Source organism: Vitis riparia, chromosome 14 (genome assembly GCF_004353265.1).
Source record: "Vitis riparia cultivar Riparia Gloire de Montpellier isolate 1030 chromosome 14, EGFV_Vit.rip_1.0, whole genome shotgun sequence".
NCBI lineage: Eukaryota > Viridiplantae > Streptophyta > Magnoliopsida > Vitales > Vitaceae > Vitis > Vitis riparia.
This window is the reverse complement of record NC_048444.1, coordinates 5,346,348-5,366,875: the sequence shown is the minus strand read 5'-3', so window position 1 is coordinate 5,366,875 and position 20,528 is coordinate 5,346,348. Positions and strand designations below refer to the sequence as shown.

Here is a 20,528-nt window from a genome sequence, read left to right as displayed (position 1 = left end):
AGAATCACAGGGAAGGCATTCTCAATCTAGAAGGTACAACTCCAAGAAGCAGGAACTGTAGGCAATCCACAGTCCCCCTATCAGCTATAGCAGAGATCTATACGAAAATTGATTTGACATCAGTCTTCGAATCTCAATAATGAGACCTCTTCATCCTTCAAGCAGGCCCTCCTCCAACAGGATGAGATTCACTCTTTTCCATCTGATCTGCGCTGCCGTCTTCTTCTCTCTTTTCGTTTTCGGCATTCAGTCTTCTCTCTTCGCCGGTAAGTTTCTCCGTTTCGTCAGTTAAGATCCCGATTTCTATCTTTCATTCCTTTTTTAATCATACCTGAAATGGGGCGGTTGCAGGCAGCAGGAGGATTTCGAATAACATCAACATTCAGATTTTATCGGATTTCCAGTCCAGTGTTCAGCAATGCATGGTTAGTCTTCCAATTTTAAATTTTATGATTTGATGTTTTATTTATAAGTTGGATCAGTAGTTTTTATATTCCTTTGAATTGAATTGGCTATGTTTAATTTCTGTTACCGAGTTGAGAATTATGATATGTGTTGATCTGCAATTGATTTCTGAAGGATTGCGTGTGTTTAGGTTCAAATGCAGTTGAATTTTAGGGAACTGAAATGTTGCTTTTTTGAATTGCCGAGACTCTGTGAATATAGGGTTTCAGTTTATTTGTTGAAGTGCACTTTCTAGTTAGTCTTTGGTTCATATTGTGGGCTAAACTTGGAAACTTTGTGCAGGCAAACAGAGGGTTTGGAATTACTGCACATATTATTGACCACTGCAAATTGATTCTCAAGTTCCCTGAAGGCACTAACAGTACCTGGGTCTGCCTCTTAGCCCAAGACCTTATTTTATGCACTCATTTAGTTTTATGTTAAAATGCTGATTTGTTTTTTCTTTTCTGCTTCCTTCACAGTTCAATACACAATTTAAAAAATTTGAAGCCTTGGAATACAGTTATGATGTTTGTGAGACAATTTTGCTTTGGGAGCAGGTAATATTTTATTTATTTATTATTATTATTATTTGTACAAGTCGGTACTTTGACAAGGTAATATTCAATGAGATCATTATGAATGCAGTATCGTAACATCACTACAGTTTTGACAAGAGAATACCTAGATGTTCGGCCAGATGGATGGTTGAACTATGCTGCAAAAAGGATAGCTCAATTGTATGTCTATGAACATTTCCCTTCTCATTTATTAGTCACATTTCTTAGCTATTCTCATCCATATTTAGGCTTGATGAGGTGAGCATTTATGAGTGTTAAGTAAGCATGTCTTCTATTTTTCTGTTTGTAGGGGAGCTAAAGATTGCTCAAATCGGACTCTTTGTGAGGAGCATCTTAATTTATTATTACCAGCAAAACCCCCTTTTCACCCTCGCCAGTTTCAAACATGTGCGGTTGTTGGAAATTCAGGAGATCTTTTAAAGACAGAATTTGGAGAAGAGATTGATAGCCATGATGTGGTTATACGTGAGAATGAGGCTCCTGTTAATAAGGTAAATTAACATTTGAGTGTTTATTTGACTTTTATGAACACAGTAGAACTATGCCAAGTATATTGACTGGAAGAGGGATTTCTGCTTTGTAATAAGAATATGGCTACTATTCTCAGTATAGTTGCATTGGTTTTCTCTTTCTTTTGACTCTTCATTGTAATGATTAAGAGTATGTTCTTGTAGTGTGTACTTTCTTCTTTTTGGGAGGTAATAGCCAAGTAATCCATGGAATTACTTATTTGTCTTTATTGAAAACTCTGTAGAAATACGCCAAGTATGTTGGACTGAAGAGGGATTTCCGACTTGTAGTAAGGGGTGCTGCCCGTAACATGGTTACCATTCTCAATGGATCTGGTGAGTTCATGTAAATCACTTTATTTTTTTGATAGGTAAATAAAAATATATTAAAAGCGCTTGCAAAACGGCACATCAGAGTACACACGAAGTATACAAGGACAGGCCACAAGGCAAGCAAGAGGGGAGAGAAGAAGCAAAAAACCTACCGTCCTACACAAGAAAGCCAACCCCCTGAAACTGACCCCCCCATAAACCTCATACAACAGAAGAAACAAAACAACTCCCTCACAAGACAACTGTAGAACCCCTGTTAATCCTCCCCTTCTTCAAGGGTACATTCTTAAATATCTCCATGCTGACACACCCTGCCCAAATGAACCCTTGCTTGCCCTTATATAAGGGTGGGATGCTTCTAAAAGGACAACATCTACATATCTCCAAAGTTGGGTGGAAATCCTTGGAGTAGTCTAGAAGGTTTTGGAGAATTCCACTACATGCTTATATGTAGTATTCTCTAACGTATTCTGGAATTGTGAGGAACCATCAAGGTTCCAGAGTATTTCATCAAGGAACCATCAGCATACTCTCTAATGTAATCTTGTTGACATTGTAATATATCATTGTATACATGATGGTTCATTGAAACAATGTCCTTAGCAATAAGACTAGTGTACTCTCTGTGAATGTCCCATGATATGATCCTTTCTTGTCTGAAGTTGTTGGATGGAAATCTAGACTGGTGAACATGAGAAGGCAAAGGTCATATGAGAGCAACAAATATTTTTATTGATCTTCTGTCTCTCTTTATTATCTTTTTCTGTATATATATTTTCTCTTGTTTGTCATCTCATCTAACAAGATAAAGACATGCATCAATGTCTGGAGATATTCAACATTTTAATGATTGGTACTTTTTTTTTTCCTGCAGATGATGAGGTACTCATCATCAAAAGTGTGACCCATAGAGATTTCAATGCAATGATAAAGGTGAGTTTGCATCTCAAACAACCAAACTATATGTTATTTTCCAAGTAGATAATTAAGTGAAAATTGAGGTTTGGTTAGTTTTGAGGTTGGCCATAATAATTGCATGCCTGAAGATGGAGAGATTGTTGTGTGCTGGGTTGTTAAAAACACACTAGTTTCCTTGATGAAGACATTGCTCTTTGGAATCATTCTCTTTTCATTCTGCTTGGATTTTTATGTCTTAATTGAAACAGTAATCCTTCTTGCAGTGGCATGATTTTGATGAATTTTTTTTTCACTTATTTCAGAGTATTCAAAATCCAGTTTATCTTTTCCAAGGTATTGTGCTTCGCAGAGGTGCCAAAGGAACTGGAATGAAATCTATAGAACTAGCACTTTCCATGTGTGACATTGTTGACATATATGGTTTCACCGTTGATCCTGGGTACACAGAATGGTCAGTTCAATAATAACATTATTCCTCTTCCTAAATGGACACCCTGTTTAGTTTGTAGTATTTGGATCCTCTCTTGTCGCTTAACATGGTTTATCATAGGATTCATAACATCCTTTCACATTTCTTTCTCTTGTATATGGAACTGCAAATCCTACAAGTCTTTATTTAGAACATTGGTGCTAACAGTTTACATCAATATTTATGTCAGTCAGCATTTCATTTTCTTATATATTTCTCATAACATCTCTTATGTCATTCAATTACCTTTCAATGCATGGTTCCTTCTTTTATTGGCTGAGTATGCTTATAGTTGATACATAAAATTCTTCCTTATTGATTTAGAGGCTTTCTTCTCATGCTTGTTAAACTGATGGGATATTGTTTATCTTCCTGTCCCTTTTGACTATTTTTATGATATTTCTCATAGGACCCGATACTTCTCTACACCAAGGAAAGGACACAATCCACTTCAAGGAAGGGCATATTACCAGCTCCTAGAGTGCCTTGGGGTAGGAATTTTTCTTTTTCCTTTTTTAACCCAAATAATATGTTTACAAATTCTTTTCTGCAAAGACATTATACATGTATATATGAAACAAATTATGATTTCAAAATGACTTATTCCTAGGGTTCATGCTTGTCAGGTTATTAGGATTCATTCTCCCATGAGAGCTGAGAGGAAGCAAGATTGGTCAGATGTTCCAAGTCGAGAAATGATAAGCAGAGCACATGCTGCGGCCTTGCACTTACGAAAGGGTCAAGCTGATCAGGCTGGAGATTTGGGACAATTTGGTAACTGTAAAGTGTGGGGCAATGGAGGCCCTGAGAATAGTGGGCCCATTTCAGGATCTCCAGACATGAGTGATCTTAGAAGAAATTCAAACTACAGTAAATGGGAGGCAATGCCGTTTGAGAGTTTAAGAAGGGAAGCGAGGGATCACTATTTTCAAATGGAAGGTGTTTCTATGTACAAAATGGATGGCAACAAATTGGATGACTTGGTATGCGTGAGGCATTCCTTCTTAAAATCCAAGGAATGAACAAAGTTGTAGGCTGACACCCTTTTGTACTCCTATATTTTGCTGGATGAGAGTCGGCCAAACTGAGTATCTTCATTTTCTCGAAGAACTTCAGCAAAATTTTTGGACGAGGATTCATGTGCCACTACTCCTTTGTCCCAATTTCAAGCAGATGTCCGGTGCTTCATATCCAGAAAATGTCAAAGGCATCATAGGAACTCAACCCTTTCACATATAGAGGAGAGGAAATTTTTTGTAGTATGTGTAACCTTATGGAAAAGTCTGTGGATATTGAAAGGTCATATTTACAAAAATCCAAAAAAAAAAATGATGGTTCTTGTGCTATTTTTGTTGAATTTATAGTGTACATTGTTTAAGAAAAAATGTGAAATAATTTTGCTGATTTAGGTATCTATATGTGGCTGCAGAACATTACTGACCGTAGTCATAAGAGACTCGCATCCATTTCTGATTGTTAACTAGTGATGGAAGCTGCTGCTTTGAAACCATATTTGATGGATCACTTCCTATTACCTGGACGAATTACCCCAGTTTAATGACTCGCTATACCTAACGTTGCCTTATTTTCCTTGCTTAAGATGTCCCATTATAGTCGCTAACATTGAAAATACCATTGGAAGCTTATATCTCCTCTTTGTATGCTATTAGCGGAAACATTTTCATCTGGCTTTGAAGTCTTTACACAAATATTCTGAATTCAAATTTTCATCTGAAGAAATGCTTCTTTGCAACAAAATGGGACTACTAAAAAGGCGGAAAAAGGAGGGGTTTCAGTTTCACTCCAATTTTTCTATTTCATTATTTTTTGTTGTTTAGTTATAATTTAATGTCATCCCTTCAAAGTTCTCGACCAGGGGAGGGGGTTCCCTTGGGATTGACTGCCAATGAACAACATATCAAAGGCGAGCCCCTTGACACAAGGTGGCCTCATCTCATGATCTAAAGATTCTAGTCATGCCACTACACCCATCAGATCGATTTACATACTATTGATTGTGATTGCCCCGACACGGGGCGAGGCATCTAAGATATTTTCCATGAACAAAGGAACAGAAAAACCCAAGACATTCACATCATCTAGTGAGGAAAAATCTCCCAGACGATGGGAACCATTTAAGAAATTTCCATCTCTTATAGGGCCTCAAAAAGCAAAAGTAACCTTATCCACCCTCACAAATATCTCGCTCTTCTACCGTCCCCTCTATCCTATAAATTAGAACTCCCTGCAATCAGAACACTCACCCAACCAAAAATTACACAAACCCAATCAAAATGCAGGCAGCTTTGTGCTTTGCTCCCACCCTTCTCCCTCTCACACCCTCCAAGAACTTTGCTACACCTGCAAGTTCTTCCCCTCCAAAGTTAGCCACCTCACTCACTTCCCGCCGTCCGTCAATCAAAGCAGCTGCCACGGCCTATGACTCTTCTACAGTTGATTACAACTCCATGACCTCGTAAGTCTTTATCTTTTTGGAATTGTTATCTTTCTAATTTTCTTTATTAAATTCTGTGAACGTGATGCCCATTCCTTTCTATATACATAGTGTGTTTCCAGCAGAAGCCTGCGATGTAATTGGTGGAGAAGCCTGCTTGGCAGATTGTTATCCAGAAGTGAGGCTCAAACAGGAGGCCAGAAATAGGGCCGCAAGGACTGCTTCTGAAGTCACTGAGCGAGACTATTACGAGTACAATGATGCAAAAACGTAAATACTTCATGATGCATTCAAATGTGTGATTAGACTCTACACAAAGACGCACTCATTACTGTCTCTTTTTACAGGGTGTTCCGGGCAGAGGCTTGCGATGATCTTGGAGGACTTTTCTGTGAGCGTGAGTATCAGAGGGGCGTCTACTAGAAGAAAGAATAAGTCTCCATCATGAGGGAAACAAGAAGAAAATTTTCAATTTCATGTTTTGATTGTATATATACTTGGTATTGCTTGGATGTATAACCACATGTAATTTCCTGATAAGAAGGATATTTGATCTTTAGAAATCATTGTTGGTGGGAGTTTTACAGATCAAAGTTGCAGAGAATGCTTCCACATGACAAGCATTCCAGCATGTAAAATTTATGAACGTGCCCATATAACAGGAAGAAATAAGAATCAGTTGCTGAGCAAAAGCCTCTTGTAGTTGACAAAACTTGAAATGACTGATATGAATAAAACACACCCTGCCAAAGGAAGCTGATAAAGGGAGAGAAATGAAGTCCTTAAACACAAGAACCCATGAGAAAATTTGTGCTTCGTGTAGCTGTGGATGAGGATGAAGTTGATGGTGGGCTTAGGTATGATGAACATAAGAAAAATTTGGAATTGAATAGTATGTAGCTCATTTGATTGAGATTGAAAATATCTGAGATTTTATTAAGGAAATTGAATTTGGTAAAAAAAAAAATGAACCTATTTTTAAAAATAATTTTTTGTTTTCAAAAACAAAAACTGTTAGAAAACATTTTTAATAAATTTTAAATTCAAAACTTTTTTGGAAATTTTGTTATGAAAATAAAGTGTTTTTATAATAAATTTTAATTATTTTCACTTATTTTTAGGTATTATTTTAAAAATAATTGCATAAATACGAAAAATTATTAAAAATAAAATATTATTAGTAAAAATTATTTAAAAAAAATATTTAAAAACATGGAAAACAAACTTACCTGATAGACCTTTACTCAAAAAGTATTATAGAATTGTTATTTGAAAGTGTTTTCAAAAATTAGTTTTTAATAACTCGGGGTGGCTGCTAAATGTTGGTTGGGACTTGGGAGGTGGTTGCAGTCACAGGTCACGTACCGGAAAAGAGAAACCCATAAACTCGTCAGCAGCACATTCGTCTGTCTCGCAACTCCCACTCCGCAAGCATGTTATTCATATAAATATTCTAATCTCCAGTCCTCTTTTCCTATGAAACCATTCAGACCGAATGCACTCCAAAACCTCACTTCTCTAACTTCTCTAGCAAGCCTTCAATCTCCAAAACTTCGCCTCAATGTTGTCAACAATATCGACGCCCGAATCGTCAAAACTGGTTTTGATCCAGACACATCTCGCTCCAATTTCAGGGTCGGTGATTTTCTTAAAAATGGGGAATTATCTCAAGCACGCCAACTGTTTGAGAAAATGCCTCACAAGAACACTGTCTCAACCAACATGATGATTTCGGGCTATGTCAAGTCTGGCAATCTTGGTGAAGCTAGAAAGTTGTTTGATGGCATGGTTGAACGAACAGCTGTGACATGGACAATTTTGATTGGTGGGTATTCTCAATTGAACCAGTTTAAGGAAGCGTTTGAACTTTTTGTCCAGATGCAGAGGTGTGGGACTGAGCCAGATTATGTGACTTTTGTCACTCTCTTATCAGGATGCAATGGTCATGAGATGGGGAACCAAATAACTCAAGTTCAGGCCCAGATCATCAAATTGGGATATGATTCAAGGCTTATTGTTGGCAACACTCTGGTTGATTCTTATTGCAAATCTAATCGTCTGGATTTAGCTTGTCAGCTCTTTAAGGAAATGCCAGAAGTAGATTCGGTTTCTTACAATGCAATGATAACAGGGTATTCAAAAGATGGATTAGATGAGAAAGCTGTAAATCTCTTTGTGGAAATGCAAAACTCAGGTTTGAAGCCCACGGAGTTTACTTTTGCAGCAGTTCTATGTGCCAATATTGGGTTGGATGACATAGTCCTGGGTCAACAAATTCACAGTTTTGTGACCAAGACCAATTTTGTTTGGAATGTGTTTGTGAGCAATGCCTTGCTCGATTTCTACTCAAAGCATGACTCTGTGATTGATGCCAGAAAACTTTTTGATGAGATGCCCGAGCAGGACGGTGTGTCTTATAATGTGATCATCTCAGGCTATGCATGGGATGGAAAACATAAAGATGCTTTTGATCTTTTCCGGGAATTACAGTTCACCACATTTGACAGGAAACAGTTCCCTTTTGCAACCATGTTGAGTATAGCATCAAATACATTAGATTGGGAAATGGGTAGACAAATTCATGCCCAAACTATTGTCACAACAGCTGATTCAGAAATTCTAGTGGGAAATTCTCTGGTAGACATGTATGCAAAATGTGGTAAATTTGAGGAAGCTGAAATGATATTTACAAATTTAGTCCACAGAAGTGCAGTTCCGTGGACTGCCATGATCTCAGCTTATGTTCAGAAGGGGTTCTATGAAGAAGGACTTCAATTATTCAATAAGATGCGCCAAGCCAGTGTAATTGCAGACCAGGCCACTTTTGCCACCCTATTAAGAGCCTCTGCAAGTATAGCTTCACTGTCTCTGGGGAAACAGTTGCATTCATTTATAATAAAATCAGGATTCATGTCCAATGTGTTTTCTGGGAGTGCACTTCTAGATGTGTATGCTAAATGTGGGTCCATAAAAGATGCAGTTCAAACCTTTCAGGAGATGCCTGATAGGAATATAGTCTCTTGGAATGCCATGATCTCAGCTTATGCCCAGAATGGGGAAGCTGAGGCCACTCTCAAATCATTCAAAGAGATGGTTCTGTCAGGTCTGCAACCAGATTCTGTAAGCTTCCTCAGCGTACTCTCTGCATGCAGCCATAGTGGGCTTGTTGAAGAAGGATTATGGCACTTCAACTCCATGACTCAAATTTATAAACTTGATCCAAGAAGGGAACATTATGCATCTGTAGTAGACATGTTATGCCGCAGTGGACGTTTCAATGAAGCAGAGAAGTTGATGGCTGAGATGCCGATTGACCCAGATGAAATCATGTGGTCATCAGTTCTGAATGCCTGCAAGATACATAAAAATCAAGAACTGGCCAGAAGAGCAGCGGACCGACTATTCAATATGGAGGAGCTAAGAGATGCTGCTCCTTATGTCAACATGTCTAATATTTATGCAGCAGCAGGGCAATGGGAGAATGTTAGTAAGGTGCACAAAGCAATGAGGGACCGGGGAGTTAAGAAGCTGCCGGCTTATAGTTGGGTTGAAATCAAACATGAGACACACATGTTCTCAGCAAATGATAGGTGTCATCCACAAATAGAAGAAACCAGGAAGAAGATAGACATGTTAACAAAGACGATGGAGGAACTAGGGTACAAACCAGATACGAGTTGTGCTCTTCACAATGAAGATGAGAAATTCAAAGTACAGTCTCTTAAATATCACAGCGAGCGGTTAGCAATTGCCTTTGCGCTGATCAGTACACCAGAAGGGTCACCAATACTGGTGATGAAAAACTTGCGAGCTTGTATAGACTGCCATGCTGCCATCAAGGTGATTTCTAAAATTGTAGGACGGGAAATCACGGTTAGGGATTCAACCAGGTTCCATCATTTTAGAGATGGGTTCTGCTCCTGTGGGGACTTTTGGTGAAGATCTGAACATTGAAAGAGAAGGGGGATAGCTTTGAGGATGAAAAGGTCTCACCATACACATTTTGCATTTTTTGTAGACTTACCCATTGTATTCATTCGCGCATAGACACAATCCTAAAAGCTTCGATTTTATGTCTAAAGGGTGTCCTATGATCTTATCGTTGATTTGAATCAAAAGTGTTCAATAATACAGATCCATAGGAATAAACCCAACACTTCAAATCACAAAAGATAGATGGCAAAATGAAAATAGGTAAAGAAATATCAATCACCCCAAGAAATTAGATTTCAGCAAAAATGAAAATGCCAAAACTGCTACAAGTGTTGATTTCGCATTAAAAAAAACAACCAAAATTGAAGATTCTGGTATTGGTACATAATGAAATACTACTTCTTAACCAAACTATCAGGAACAAGCTTAAGTTGCTTTCTCTGCTTCGACTTTGCAATCTTCTTCAAGGTCTTAGGGTTACTGATTATCTGAAGCTTGGTCCCAGACTTGAGAATATTCTCCTGTTTCCTCTTTTCTCTCTCCTCCCTCTTCTTCCTCTTCTCCACCTTATTCGTCCTTATCTCCTCCTTCAGCTCCGTCATTCTCTCCTTGTACGCCTTCTTTATCTCCTTCTGCTTCGCCCTTTGCTCGAACGTCGTTCCCTTCAGACTCACCTTCGACGCCGATGATCGCTGCTTCCGCGGCTGCTTCCACTTTCTCCCGGACACCTTTCCGGCGATTATGCCGTCGTATTTGGGCTTGTCTGGGTTCTCGGAGGAAGGTATGGCTTGCCTCTTTGCCGACGGCGCTGAGGCATCATCGTTGTTATCGTTGTCGATCTCCATCGAGACATCGTTGATTTCAGTTTCTGATGATCTCTTGCGCTTGTTCTTTTGGCCGCCGAGGCCCTCATCCAAGCATCTGAAATCGATCGTACACGCCATAGAGAGAGGTATAAGCGTCTGGGTTTACCCTAGGGTTTTGTCCTCATGGAATGGACCTATTTATTAGGTAGATGGCACGGTCTATTGGATCTGGGGTTATTTTTGTAAATTTAGTACTTCATAAATTTTTTACGGAGAACACATTGACGGGCCATTAGACAAATATATACTTTTCACAACCCTTTATGAAATTTGAAAATCAACTTTTAATGTGAAAAATTATATTTTTTTATGCACTCTAAGCCGGTTGTATTTTTTGTACCGAGATTACTTTTTTTTTTTCCTCTTGTACCCACCATCTGCCTCTCCCTCCCTCCCCAGCAAAACCAGTCGGTTAACGTCATCACCGGCTGCCAATCACACCTCTCTCCAATTGGTAATCTCCTCTTCTCTCCATTTCCCTTACCTCTTTCTCTCCTTCCCTTCGACATCATCAAGAGAAAAGAAGATGTGGCTAGTTGCCATTGATGATGGCAACCAACAACTCTCGCGGTCATTAATGGTGGCGGCGACAGAGGAAGCACCAGCGTAGGGAGAGACCCCTCTACCCAGAGGTGAGCTCACCCTCGCCCTTGTCGGCCTCCCTCCTGCCCCTCCTCGACGTCTCTCCCTACGTTGGTGCTTCAACCATCGCCATCGTCAATGACCGCGAGAATTGTAGGTTGTCGCTGTTAATGGCAACCAACCGCGCCTTCTTCCCTTCGACCTTGGTTCTCCACCATTGCCACCACCTTCTTCTCTCTTGGTGATGTTGAAAGGGAAGGAAAGAGAGAGAAAGAGGGAAGGGAAAAATGGGGAGATTGCCGACCGGAGAGAGGTATGAGTGGCGACTGATGATGACGCTGGTCGGCTGGTTTCACTGGGGAGGGAAGGAGAAGCGGATGGTGGGTACGGGAGGAAAAAAAAGCGATCTCGGTACAAAAATATGCAACCGGTTCAGAGTGCATAAAAAAGATATAATTTTTCACATTAAAAACTGGTTTTTAGATTTCATAAAAGTTGGATTCCGAAAAGCATATATTTCCCAAATGGTTCATTAAAACACAAGTTTCCCAATTTTTTAATCCAAAATATATATATTTTTCTCAAATAAAAATTAATTAATTAAAAGGAATTATCTTACTTTTATCCACCTATTTGCAATCCAAGGCTACAATTGTTGCTTTTTCAAACCTCGATTAAGCAGGTGCTGAACGTGATTATCGTTCGACATCCATGTTTGTATTTTTCTCAGTCAAAATTTGGTCTTTTTGGAATCGGAAAAAGTAATGGGTGCTCGGTCTATAGACGAAGTAGAGAGTTTTTGAGTGTTGATGTTTCTACTAATGCGCTACCTAGAAAAAGCTTTCAAAACCATTTTGCTCACAGAAAGTGTTAAAAAAAAACCATAATTCAAAGGAAAATAAAATTATCCAACTATAAATAAATCTCCAAAATCATATCATCATGTATTAATTTAAACTTATTCTATTAACCCAACCATTATGACTCTATCCGGTTGAGCAAATATAATATGAGATGAGATAAATGAGGAGATATCATATTCAATGGCGAGGAAGCTTAGCGGAACATGATATGAAATTTATTTTAGAGGGTAGAGCAATATACAAATGTTAGTATAACCTAATAGTAATTATCCATTTAACATCAAAATCTTTTGAGTAGGAAATTGAAGCACAACATATGGTGGATCACTCGACTGATCGCTATCAAACTATCATCTAAGAATTTCATTGTCAAATTTTTGTATTGAGAATAGGCTCTCGTCTTTAAGGCTAGATTCTAGAAAATTTGTGAGAAAATGCAAGAGAAAAAAATGGAAAGAAAACAAAAAAATAATAATAATAAATTAATAAATTATTTTTATATAATATTTCAAATTTATTTCACTTCTTTTAATTACTATTTGACATTTAAAAATGTACAAATTTCTAACTTTAATCATATTTAATCCTTTTTTCTTTTTCTTTTTTATATTTTTTATAAGATAATCAAACATCAAAAAATTATTTTCCTTTTAATAAGAACTAAGATTTCCTATGAATAACACCCGAGAAATAATATTTTGGTAAGCTAAATCCATAGATCTACAAACTACAAAACGCATTCACGTGAGATCCAGATTTTTTATTTGAAGAAAACACAAAAGGCCTGCAACAATTATTGCAGTATTACAACTAGTACGGCATTTATAGCCAGCTAAAACCTTGCAACTAAATATTAGATTGTCCAACAGTTCCTCATCTTAGAACAAGAGGAAAATGGATTCACAAGCACAGACAAATCAAATATTAACCTACAAATGAAGAATATTACGTCAAAATGGTTTAACATTATGCGCAAAAACAAAAAACAGTGATGCCCATCAATGTCCATTTGACAACGCTGAAGTGGAACCGTTGTCGGATTGACATTCCCGATCCACTTCAGAGAGACTCTCGAAGAAAGCAGAATGGAGAGCCCTCACACATTTTTCTGCTTGGTCGTCGTTTACAATCAGAGAAATATTAACCTGTTGTGGAAACAAAACAGCATGTCAAGGATACATAATGAGAATTGATGAGGTTTTGACTCCCCAATACACTCATATGTCATAAATAAAAGAAAACAGACCTAAAAGAGTATAGGGGCTAATAAGCTGTGGATCCTGCACCACTAATCATATTTCAGGTATCCAAACTCGGTGCTTAAACTGAATCTGATTCTTACGGAGCCTTTTAATGATTTATGCAGTGATTTTAGCATCTAAAGCTAACATACAGATGCAAACAACCGGAACATGTATGGAAATGAGTCCAAAAAATAGAGCTGAGGGGAAACAGGAAAGAGACCTTAGATGCGCCTTGAGAGATCATCTGGACGTTGACTCCTTTGGTTCGAAGAACATGAAATGCCTGCCATCACATACAAGTAACAAAGTGAGACCAAATGAGGATTAGATATATATATATATACAAACAAAGAAACAGCAAACTAGAGGCTGAACATCGCAGCATAACAGTGCAAATGCAGCTGCTTGCCACCACATTTTTATTACTAAAAAAACACACACCTTGAGAAAAAAGCAGGTTATTGACTGTGTTTTAAGCAATAAAGAAGAATGACCGTCAATGTCCATTAATAACGATTTCTAGCAGAATATCTATACATATGAACAGAAAGAGAAACCTCAAGTGTATTTCCTTCCGAAACCTGACTCACTAAAGTCTGTCCCTCTAAAGCCCCATTCAAAAGTGAATTTTCTGGAAATCAAATGAGGACATGGAGTTCAACTCAAAGACACCCTATGGTTCCATCTATATTACCAAGAAGAATAAGAAGACGAGAACACATCTTACGGTAAGAAGATATGTAAGAATTGAGAAGGAACAGCAAAGCCCTAGACCTCTCATACAGAGAGAACAATCCATAATATCAAATTGTTTCAGATTTGAGTATTAGTGAAAAAGGAAAGATATCTTCAAAATAACCCAAAATGGAGTAAGTAAATGCATCACGGTACCTTCTCTAGTATCAGTGAGGACATCTGGATATTCCCAATGAGAGAAATAATTGATCTGTGCTGAAGAAGGTTCACAACTGCAATTTTCTCAAGTTCTTCCACAACATGGTCAAGTTCCTGTTCAAAGAAAGTATGGTCCCAGATATGTTAGGTTATTAAACTCCCTTGACAAGAGAATATCCTACTACAATAACATTAGAATAATGGCAATTATGCTGTCTATGGTGAAGTTAATTTGGCTCCATGGTGATCATGTCACCACCCTTTGTTTTTTCAATACATATACTACCAAACTCAGTGTACATAAGTGATGACTTCATGAATGAACCTGAACCATGTATTTGGTCCAATTTGCAGCACAATTACAAATATTTAGAGCTGAATGTATATGGGGATTCAAATTGTGAAGCAACATGTTCAATTGTAACATAGAGCATGATATCATACGCTTGCCTGCTGAATCAGTTCTCTGCTCCAAAGCTTTGATGGATCCAATGTCAAGGAAATACTAACTTCACTGGTAGCTACAACATCCACAGATATACCTAACTCTTCGAATATTGAAAATACCTGCCCAGAGACATTACCATGTGCATTTAAGAAGATTTAAATAGAAATGTTTCACAAACAGGACCAAGACCATCAAGTTCAGTCCTTTGCTTATTTACCTTGGCAAGGAAACCAAATTGACCGAGCATACGGGTACTAACAATATCCAACATAGTAACATTCCGTTTCAAAACAATGCTAGTGAGTACTGCCTGAAATTAGGAAAAACTACAGTTAATGCATTTTAAGTTTTCTGGTACAAGAAAGGTTGGGCTTGGCAAATAGCATGCTCTACAAACCTTACTCATGTCTCTCGTTCTTGTGATGAGAGTACCTGGAGCATTACGGTTGTAAGAATTCTTAACCCTAACAGGAATATCACCCTCTCTAGCTGGCCTCATGGACTGTGGATGCAAGACCTGCAAAAGTGAAAATGAAAAAAAGAACAAAGAAAAAAGAGGCATAATTATATTACTCATGATTATTTTTCATAGAGCCCCTGCTTTTGTTAATTTTGGATGTTTTATCTTGTGGAAGCCCAAGAAATCACAAGGCATTAATGCAGCCAATCTTGATTTGTGATCAACTAAGAAGAAAGAAGTACGAACTTGAAGGAATCAATTGCTTTACGATCGTGTGGACTATACCAAGTTATCTTGCATGAATATGTGTTCATGTGTATTCATCCTCCTATTTCTTCTTCTTATTCCTGTTCTACTAGTACTGTTATTAAAATCTTCTTTCATCATGCCAGCATTTTTAAGAACCAATCCAATTTTTTTATAAACATACCAAAATTCCCCATTATATATTATCCGCTCAACTATATCTTTGTATTTAATTACACAAAACAGTCATATCCCAGAATTTCCATTGCATATCCTAAATGCTAATCATGTATTGAACTTAGAAAAATAAAATAATTGGATACAATGTGTCTAAGTTAGAAGACTTCTATGTTTGACACGATATCCAAAATGGACAAGGTTTCCTTTTAGAAGTGTTTCTGTGACTGAGATGCATAGTTAAGACCTTTTAAATCTGCTGTTTTGATAGCAAAATGAAAAGATGAATTTAGACCAGTAGGCTAAGAAATCTTCAGCTCTGAAAGGAAAAGGCAACTCCTACATGAATCCTGAAGACAAGATAAATTTAGAAACCAAAACTTCCCAGAACAGGTAGTGGTAGACCACAGCCTATAAAGTAAGGACTGGAGATGAGTTGGGCTAGCAGGATTTGGAAAAGGATAGGGTGCACCAAACAAGTCAGGAATAAAAACAAATGGAAATGAGTCTGACTGTTTCCAGAAGTTTAGCATTACCCCAGAAATCGGTGGCTATTTGGTTATTTTCTTTTAATCATTTACTATTCAAAACTTCAGCTCAAATTTTGTGCCAATAATTTAAAATGTCAACCAAACTTGGAAAATTCAGATTAAGTAACTAAAATATTTGAAAAAGCCACCTCGATGAAATTTGGCCCTATAACCAGCAATTCAGATGCCTCAGAATGAGGCCCCTAAAACATCTGGATTAACAAACAAGGGTAGCAGCAACCCATACGCTCAAACCAAATGCTAGAGTTACAATACCTGAGCACCAAAATATGCAAGTTCAGCCGCCTCATCAAATGTCAAATATTCAACAGGTTTTGCATGTGAATATATGTTTGGATCACATGTCAAAACACCATCAACATCCTTCCAAACCTGTAATAAACAAAAAATTAGATTCTCATGTTTTTTTTTTCAGTTTGGAAGATCATATGAAAGTATGACGAAACAAACTCTAGATAACTTATATAAGGTTTCCATTGACTTGTTAACATGTAACTATTTCACTTACTAGAAAGAAAAATAAGGTTTGTTTTTTTTTAAACACATGCATTAAGCATCTGCACTGACCTGAATCTCTCGCAAGCCCAAAGCTTTACCTAAGGTAGTGGCTGTTAAGTCACTACCACCACGACCCAGTGTAGTCACTGCACAAGATCTCCAGCCCTACAATCAGGAGCAAATATATATATTACATATAGCATCTGTTGAAAAACCTTACAAAAGAACTCCCATTCAAGTGGAGTAGACACTGCAATCTTTTCATTGAGAAAATCTATAAAGCAGTTAGCCAGAAGAAAAAACCTTTCCCAGGAAGCCAGTAACAATAGGAATTGCAGGATCACTAATCCAATCACCAAGTAACCTCTTAGCAACAGCTGGATAAGTTGCTTCCAAAATGTCAGCATTTGTGAAGTCATCTGTGGTTATGAATCCAATATCGAATGCATCATACTACAAAACAGTATGCAACGTTACAACTAGCTATTATCTGAAATATCGTTAACAAAGTACACAGGTGTGCAAATACAGAAAGCAGATCATCAGGAAATGACATACTTGGCGGGCCTTAGCACCAATTTTATTCATGTATGCTGCAAAAAGTCTTGTTGACATGCATTCTCCAAATGAAACTAAATAGTCTTTTGTGCGTAGAGTCAACTCTTTCATCATAGCAATTCCCTTGAGAAGTTGTTCCAATTCTTCTAAGTGAGCTGCAAAACGTTTTTAATACCCACAAAAGCATGAGAGCCAAAAGAGACAGGAGTAAGGACTAAACAAAAATTAGCTGAACAGGCATGGTGAGGCAGATCAGGAATTAAAGATAGCACATATACTTTAAACCATCAGCTCAGTGAAAAGAGAATGAGACAAATACTAGGAAGACAGAAAACCTTTAGGAATATAGGATTAGAAGTAAAATGGAAATTGTTCACATGAACAAAATTTAAGGAATCTGTATTAAATTTCGATTCCCCCTATTCCTAATAAAAGGAAAGCATACTATCTAGTGGAGGGACCTAAATAAACCCACTGCAGGACTTGTTCAAGTTTAGCTTGGTTGAAATGTAGAGCTCAACCAGAACCCAGCTACAGCTACCCATAAAAGTTTGGTACATGTAGGCTAGGTGATTAAGAGAACAATGATATATGAGATTTAGATACAACAAATCATTGTCCAAATTCTTTAGATTAGCAAACAAAATTCGATTCAGAATAAAAAATAGAAACTCACCTGAAATAACAGAACTGTCTACTCCAAGCTCATCTGCAGTCCTGAATAAGGTAAATGATGCACTATTAGAACAAATCTCAAAGGCCTCACTCCAAAAAAATTTACAAACTTTAAGGAATTAGATGTTTATAGATCAAAGATGTTTTGTTTTTTTCTTAGTGGTTCTTAATTTCAAAGGAGGTCAAGGAAACCTTTTACCTGAGATGTAATTCTTTTATGAAGGTCAGCTCATCAATACAGGATGCATTAGAAACACCGCAACTGACAGCCTTTTCACCAGCCTAACACATAAGCAACGAATTATTCCATAAAGACAGTACATGCAAGCAAAAGAAGAAATAAATGAAAAAAGAAAAGAAAAGAAAAAAGCATAACGAGGATTTGTACCAGTAAAAGCTTGTTAGTTGTCTTTCCCATTGCAGAGAGAACAATGACAGGCCTCTCGTTGGGGAAGCTTAGAATAAGATCAGCAACTTCCCTCATCCTCTCGGCAGATGCCACTGATGAGCCACCAAACTTCATGGCGATAGTCAATTGCTCTGTGACTCCATCAGTGGTTTGATTCTCAGTTTTGCTCTTTTCAAGTACGTCTATAGATCCTCCGCTGCAACAGACTCTCAAAACATTTTTTCTAGAAGAATCTTTTACACTTCTACACAATCTGGAACCCCCAGCCACAGATAGGGTAAAATCAAGCCGCTGTGACCACAGAGGTTGACAATGCAAAGATCTTCTTGAGGAAACCGCACAATTGGGAGTTGTAACACCACACAAATGCAATGCACCCGCCATCCTAAATCAGCTCAAGAATTTCAATGTTCTATTTCTCAGCTAATGGATCAGACTACAAAATAAGTTATTTCGACGAATGATGCTCGCACAACAGAAAAATGTTAAATGCAGTATTCGGTTATGATAGAAATCCTCAGGGACCTTCAAAATTCGGAGACCTGTCTTCAAGTTCGATCTAATAGACGACCTGCACATTCCGCGACTTGATTAATAGATTTGCACAATGAACACTAAAGGAGAAATTCGAAAATTAAACAAAAATCTTCAAACGGACTGAGTTACAACTGCAGCTACAAGGACTTTTTGAGAACTTTTGATTCTCTATCAAATAAGAAACGACATAAATCATGACTCTAACATTTGGTTTATTCATTTCTTTCCGCCATTTTCTGGGCAACCAAACACAGAAATGCCGAAAAAAAGAAAGAAGAAGAACCCTCCAAAAAATTCAGGCATTGAAATAAAATGAAAGAACGAGATAGCAATAGACATTGGAGCGTACCTTGAAACAGAGCTCCGAGAAAGAATAGCAACAAGCAGCTCTCCAGACGCAGCTTCAAACGAAGAAAGAACGTCTGGGTTTAGTTCTAGATTTGTCCAAGGTTCTTTCCTATTCTCCGGTCTATTTTGACCAGTAAGCTTCAAAGCTCTGAAGGGACGCGAGGAGCAGCAGGGCGGCGCCCCCTCAACATATATAGCCCAAATTTCCATTTTTCCATTCAAAAAGCGTGTTTTTTATATTTGAAACCCTTAACTTTCTGTTGCAATGGACGGCTGAGATGAAATCTGATGTAACTATAACAGAGCGCATTATTACTCTGCTATATTGACAGCCCATTCGTTCGTAGCGTTGTGACAAACTGGGTCTGATCTGGATGAGAGAACGACGTATCTCATATCGAACGGCTGTAGGAGTTCGTGTAAAGAACAGCCCGTGATCGTAAATATTCTTAGACATTATTGGGGCTTAACTATGGGCTCACGATGTTTGAATGTAGAGAGTGGACACTGGTCTTTGAATCAGACGCCATGCCTGCAATTTCATATTTCTCTACGAGAACGTGGGCGTATAAACTACTGGCTTAGCCTGATTCCTTTGGAATCAAATCATTTATGGTCCCCCGGAGAGAATGTTTTCCTCTTCTGAAGGCAAACAAAATTTTTGCCTCTCGTTAATTTGATAATATATATCATTTTTAATTTTTCATATTAAAATAAACATTACATAAAGAGTAATACTTCTATGTCTTTTAAACTATATAATTTATTTATTGAAAAATAAAAATTTATGCATCCCTACAATAATTTTTATAAATAAATTCAAGAAAAAATTAATTTTTTTTTTTCAATTCTACAAATATTTACATAGTTAAAATAATGTTTTTAAAATCGAACTAAACTTTCTTATGAGATAGTGCCTATGTTGGAAAATTAGTTAATGTGAGAATTTTAGTAAATTCCACGAGAAATCCATATGGTCAGGGTGTTTGATTATTGACTAAAAACCCTCGAAATTTGAGTTGAAGTTTCTTCTTAAAATCGTTACACCAACATCTTAACTTTACTCATGTTTTTTCATAGTGTGTTTCACGTGCTTCAAGGACTTCTATCACTTGTCTAACCACATATCGAGAATCATCATAGATTTCTAATATTTTGGATTGTATGCTTTAAGCAAGTCATACTTTGGTTGACAACACCTTGTGTTCTGCACGATTGTTGGTGCCTTTGAATCTCAATCGGATGGCTTACTTCATCTTTATTCCTTGAGGGATACAACACAAACTCCTACCCTAGTGGGCATGGTGGTCAATGACCTATGTACAAATAATTTTCCACTTTGTTTTTTGAGTTCATATATTTTGTAATGTTTAGCTCCGACCACATTTGAGAAGTCTACTACAAAATTTATCATAATTGGGTTTTTGAAGATGTCGTTGTCATGTATCAAATATTTAACTCACTTAGTTCTATCAATCACTTTATCATGTGTCTTGAGACATCGAGTTTGGCTAAGATCATTTGGAGTGT

General features: G+C 37.5%; 5 protein-coding genes across 6 annotated transcripts; 3 read left to right on the top strand and 2 right to left on the bottom strand.

Moving 5' to 3' along the window:
* Nucleotides 1-4,611, top strand: LOC117929612 (sialyltransferase-like protein 1). The gene is made up of 11 exons (XM_034849951.1): nucleotides 1-266; nucleotides 352-425; nucleotides 748-834; nucleotides 927-1,004; nucleotides 1,093-1,184; nucleotides 1,315-1,516; nucleotides 1,780-1,870; nucleotides 2,742-2,800; nucleotides 3,088-3,236; nucleotides 3,664-3,745; nucleotides 3,881-4,611. Exons 1-11 carry the CDS (start codon nucleotides 140-142, stop codon nucleotides 4,274-4,276), a joined length of 1,437 nt encoding a protein of 478 aa, XP_034705842.1. The 5' UTR covers nucleotides 1-139; the 3' UTR covers nucleotides 4,277-4,611.
* An 887-nt stretch (nucleotides 4,612-5,498) lies between these two features.
* Nucleotides 5,499-6,287, top strand: LOC117931034 (light-regulated protein 1, chloroplastic-like). The gene is made up of 3 exons (XM_034851878.1): nucleotides 5,499-5,730; nucleotides 5,821-5,979; nucleotides 6,057-6,287. The coding sequence occupies exons 1-3, from the start codon at nucleotides 5,549-5,551 to the stop codon at nucleotides 6,130-6,132; spliced, it is 417 nt and encodes a 138-aa protein (XP_034707769.1). The 5' UTR covers nucleotides 5,499-5,548; the 3' UTR covers nucleotides 6,133-6,287.
* Nucleotides 6,288-7,062: 775 nt separating this feature from the next.
* Nucleotides 7,063-9,858, top strand: LOC117929506 (putative pentatricopeptide repeat-containing protein At2g01510). Its single transcript, XM_034849812.1, has one exon. It carries the CDS (start codon nucleotides 7,186-7,188, stop codon nucleotides 9,646-9,648), a length of 2,463 nt encoding a protein of 820 aa, XP_034705703.1. The 5' UTR covers nucleotides 7,063-7,185; the 3' UTR covers nucleotides 9,649-9,858.
* A 42-nt stretch (nucleotides 9,859-9,900) lies between these two features.
* Nucleotides 9,901-10,627, bottom strand: LOC117929507 (nucleolar protein 58). Its single transcript, XM_034849813.1, has one exon. It carries the CDS (start codon nucleotides 10,584-10,586, stop codon nucleotides 10,038-10,040), a length of 549 nt encoding a protein of 182 aa, XP_034705704.1. The 5' UTR covers nucleotides 10,587-10,627; the 3' UTR covers nucleotides 9,901-10,037.
* A 2,065-nt stretch (nucleotides 10,628-12,692) lies between these two features.
* On the bottom strand, nucleotides 12,693-19,186 carry LOC117930862 (aspartokinase 2, chloroplastic-like). Of its 2 annotated transcripts, none has more exons than XM_034851622.1 (14): nucleotides 19,000-19,186; nucleotides 18,093-18,684; nucleotides 17,904-17,986; nucleotides 17,706-17,746; nucleotides 17,030-17,184; nucleotides 16,775-16,924; nucleotides 16,541-16,636; nucleotides 16,229-16,345; nucleotides 14,937-15,056; nucleotides 14,757-14,849; nucleotides 14,536-14,658; nucleotides 14,089-14,205; nucleotides 13,418-13,480; nucleotides 12,693-13,098 (listed from the first exon to the last, which is right to left on the bottom strand). In XM_034851622.1, exons 2-14 carry the CDS (start codon nucleotides 18,495-18,497, stop codon nucleotides 12,952-12,954), a joined length of 1,710 nt encoding a protein of 569 aa, XP_034707513.1. In that variant the 5' UTR covers nucleotides 18,498-18,684; nucleotides 19,000-19,186; the 3' UTR covers nucleotides 12,693-12,951. The 2 variants fall into 2 exon arrangements, with proteins under 2 accessions (XP_034707513.1, XP_034707514.1); XM_034851623.1 differs by having other exon boundaries at nucleotides 14,542-14,658.
* Nucleotides 19,187-20,528: the final 1,342 nt, after the last annotated feature.

Bases quoted from the DNA above. Each gene is read 5' to 3' on its own strand.
- LOC117929612 (XM_034849951.1), top strand. From the start codon at position 140: ATGAGACCTCTTCATCCTTCAAGCAGGCCCTCCTCCAACAGGATGAGA. The intron at 426-747 runs GTTAGTCTTCCA...AACTTTGTGCAG, and splicing joins CCAGTGTTCAGCAATGCATG to GCAAACAGAGGGTTTGGAAT. The intron at 3,237-3,663 runs GTCAGTTCAATA...TATTTCTCATAG, and splicing joins GATCCTGGGTACACAGAATG to GACCCGATACTTCTCTACAC.
- LOC117931034 (XM_034851878.1), top strand. From the start codon at position 5,549: ATGCAGGCAGCTTTGTGCTTTGCTCCCACCCTTCTCCCTCTCACACCC. The intron at 5,731-5,820 runs GTAAGTCTTTAT...CTATATACATAG, and splicing joins GATTACAACTCCATGACCTC to TGTGTTTCCAGCAGAAGCCT. The intron at 5,980-6,056 runs GTAAATACTTCA...CTCTTTTTACAG, and splicing joins GAGTACAATGATGCAAAAAC to GGTGTTCCGGGCAGAGGCTT.
- LOC117929506 (XM_034849812.1), top strand. From the start codon at position 7,186: ATGAAACCATTCAGACCGAATGCACTCCAAAACCTCACTTCTCTAACT.
- LOC117929507 (XM_034849813.1), bottom strand. From the start codon at position 10,586: ATGGCGTGTACGATCGATTTCAGATGCTTGGATGAGGGCCTCGGCGGC.
- LOC117930862 (XM_034851622.1), bottom strand. From the start codon at position 18,497: ATGGCGGGTGCATTGCATTTGTGTGGTGTTACAACTCCCAATTGTGCG. The intron at 15,057-16,228 runs GTATTGTAACTC...TCACTTTTGCAG, and splicing joins TTGCATATTTTGGTGCTCAG to GTCTTGCATCCACAGTCCAT. The intron at 14,206-14,535 runs GTATGATATCAT...TTCTTTGAACAG, and splicing joins AACTGATTCAGCAGGCAAGC to GAACTTGACCATGTTGTGGA.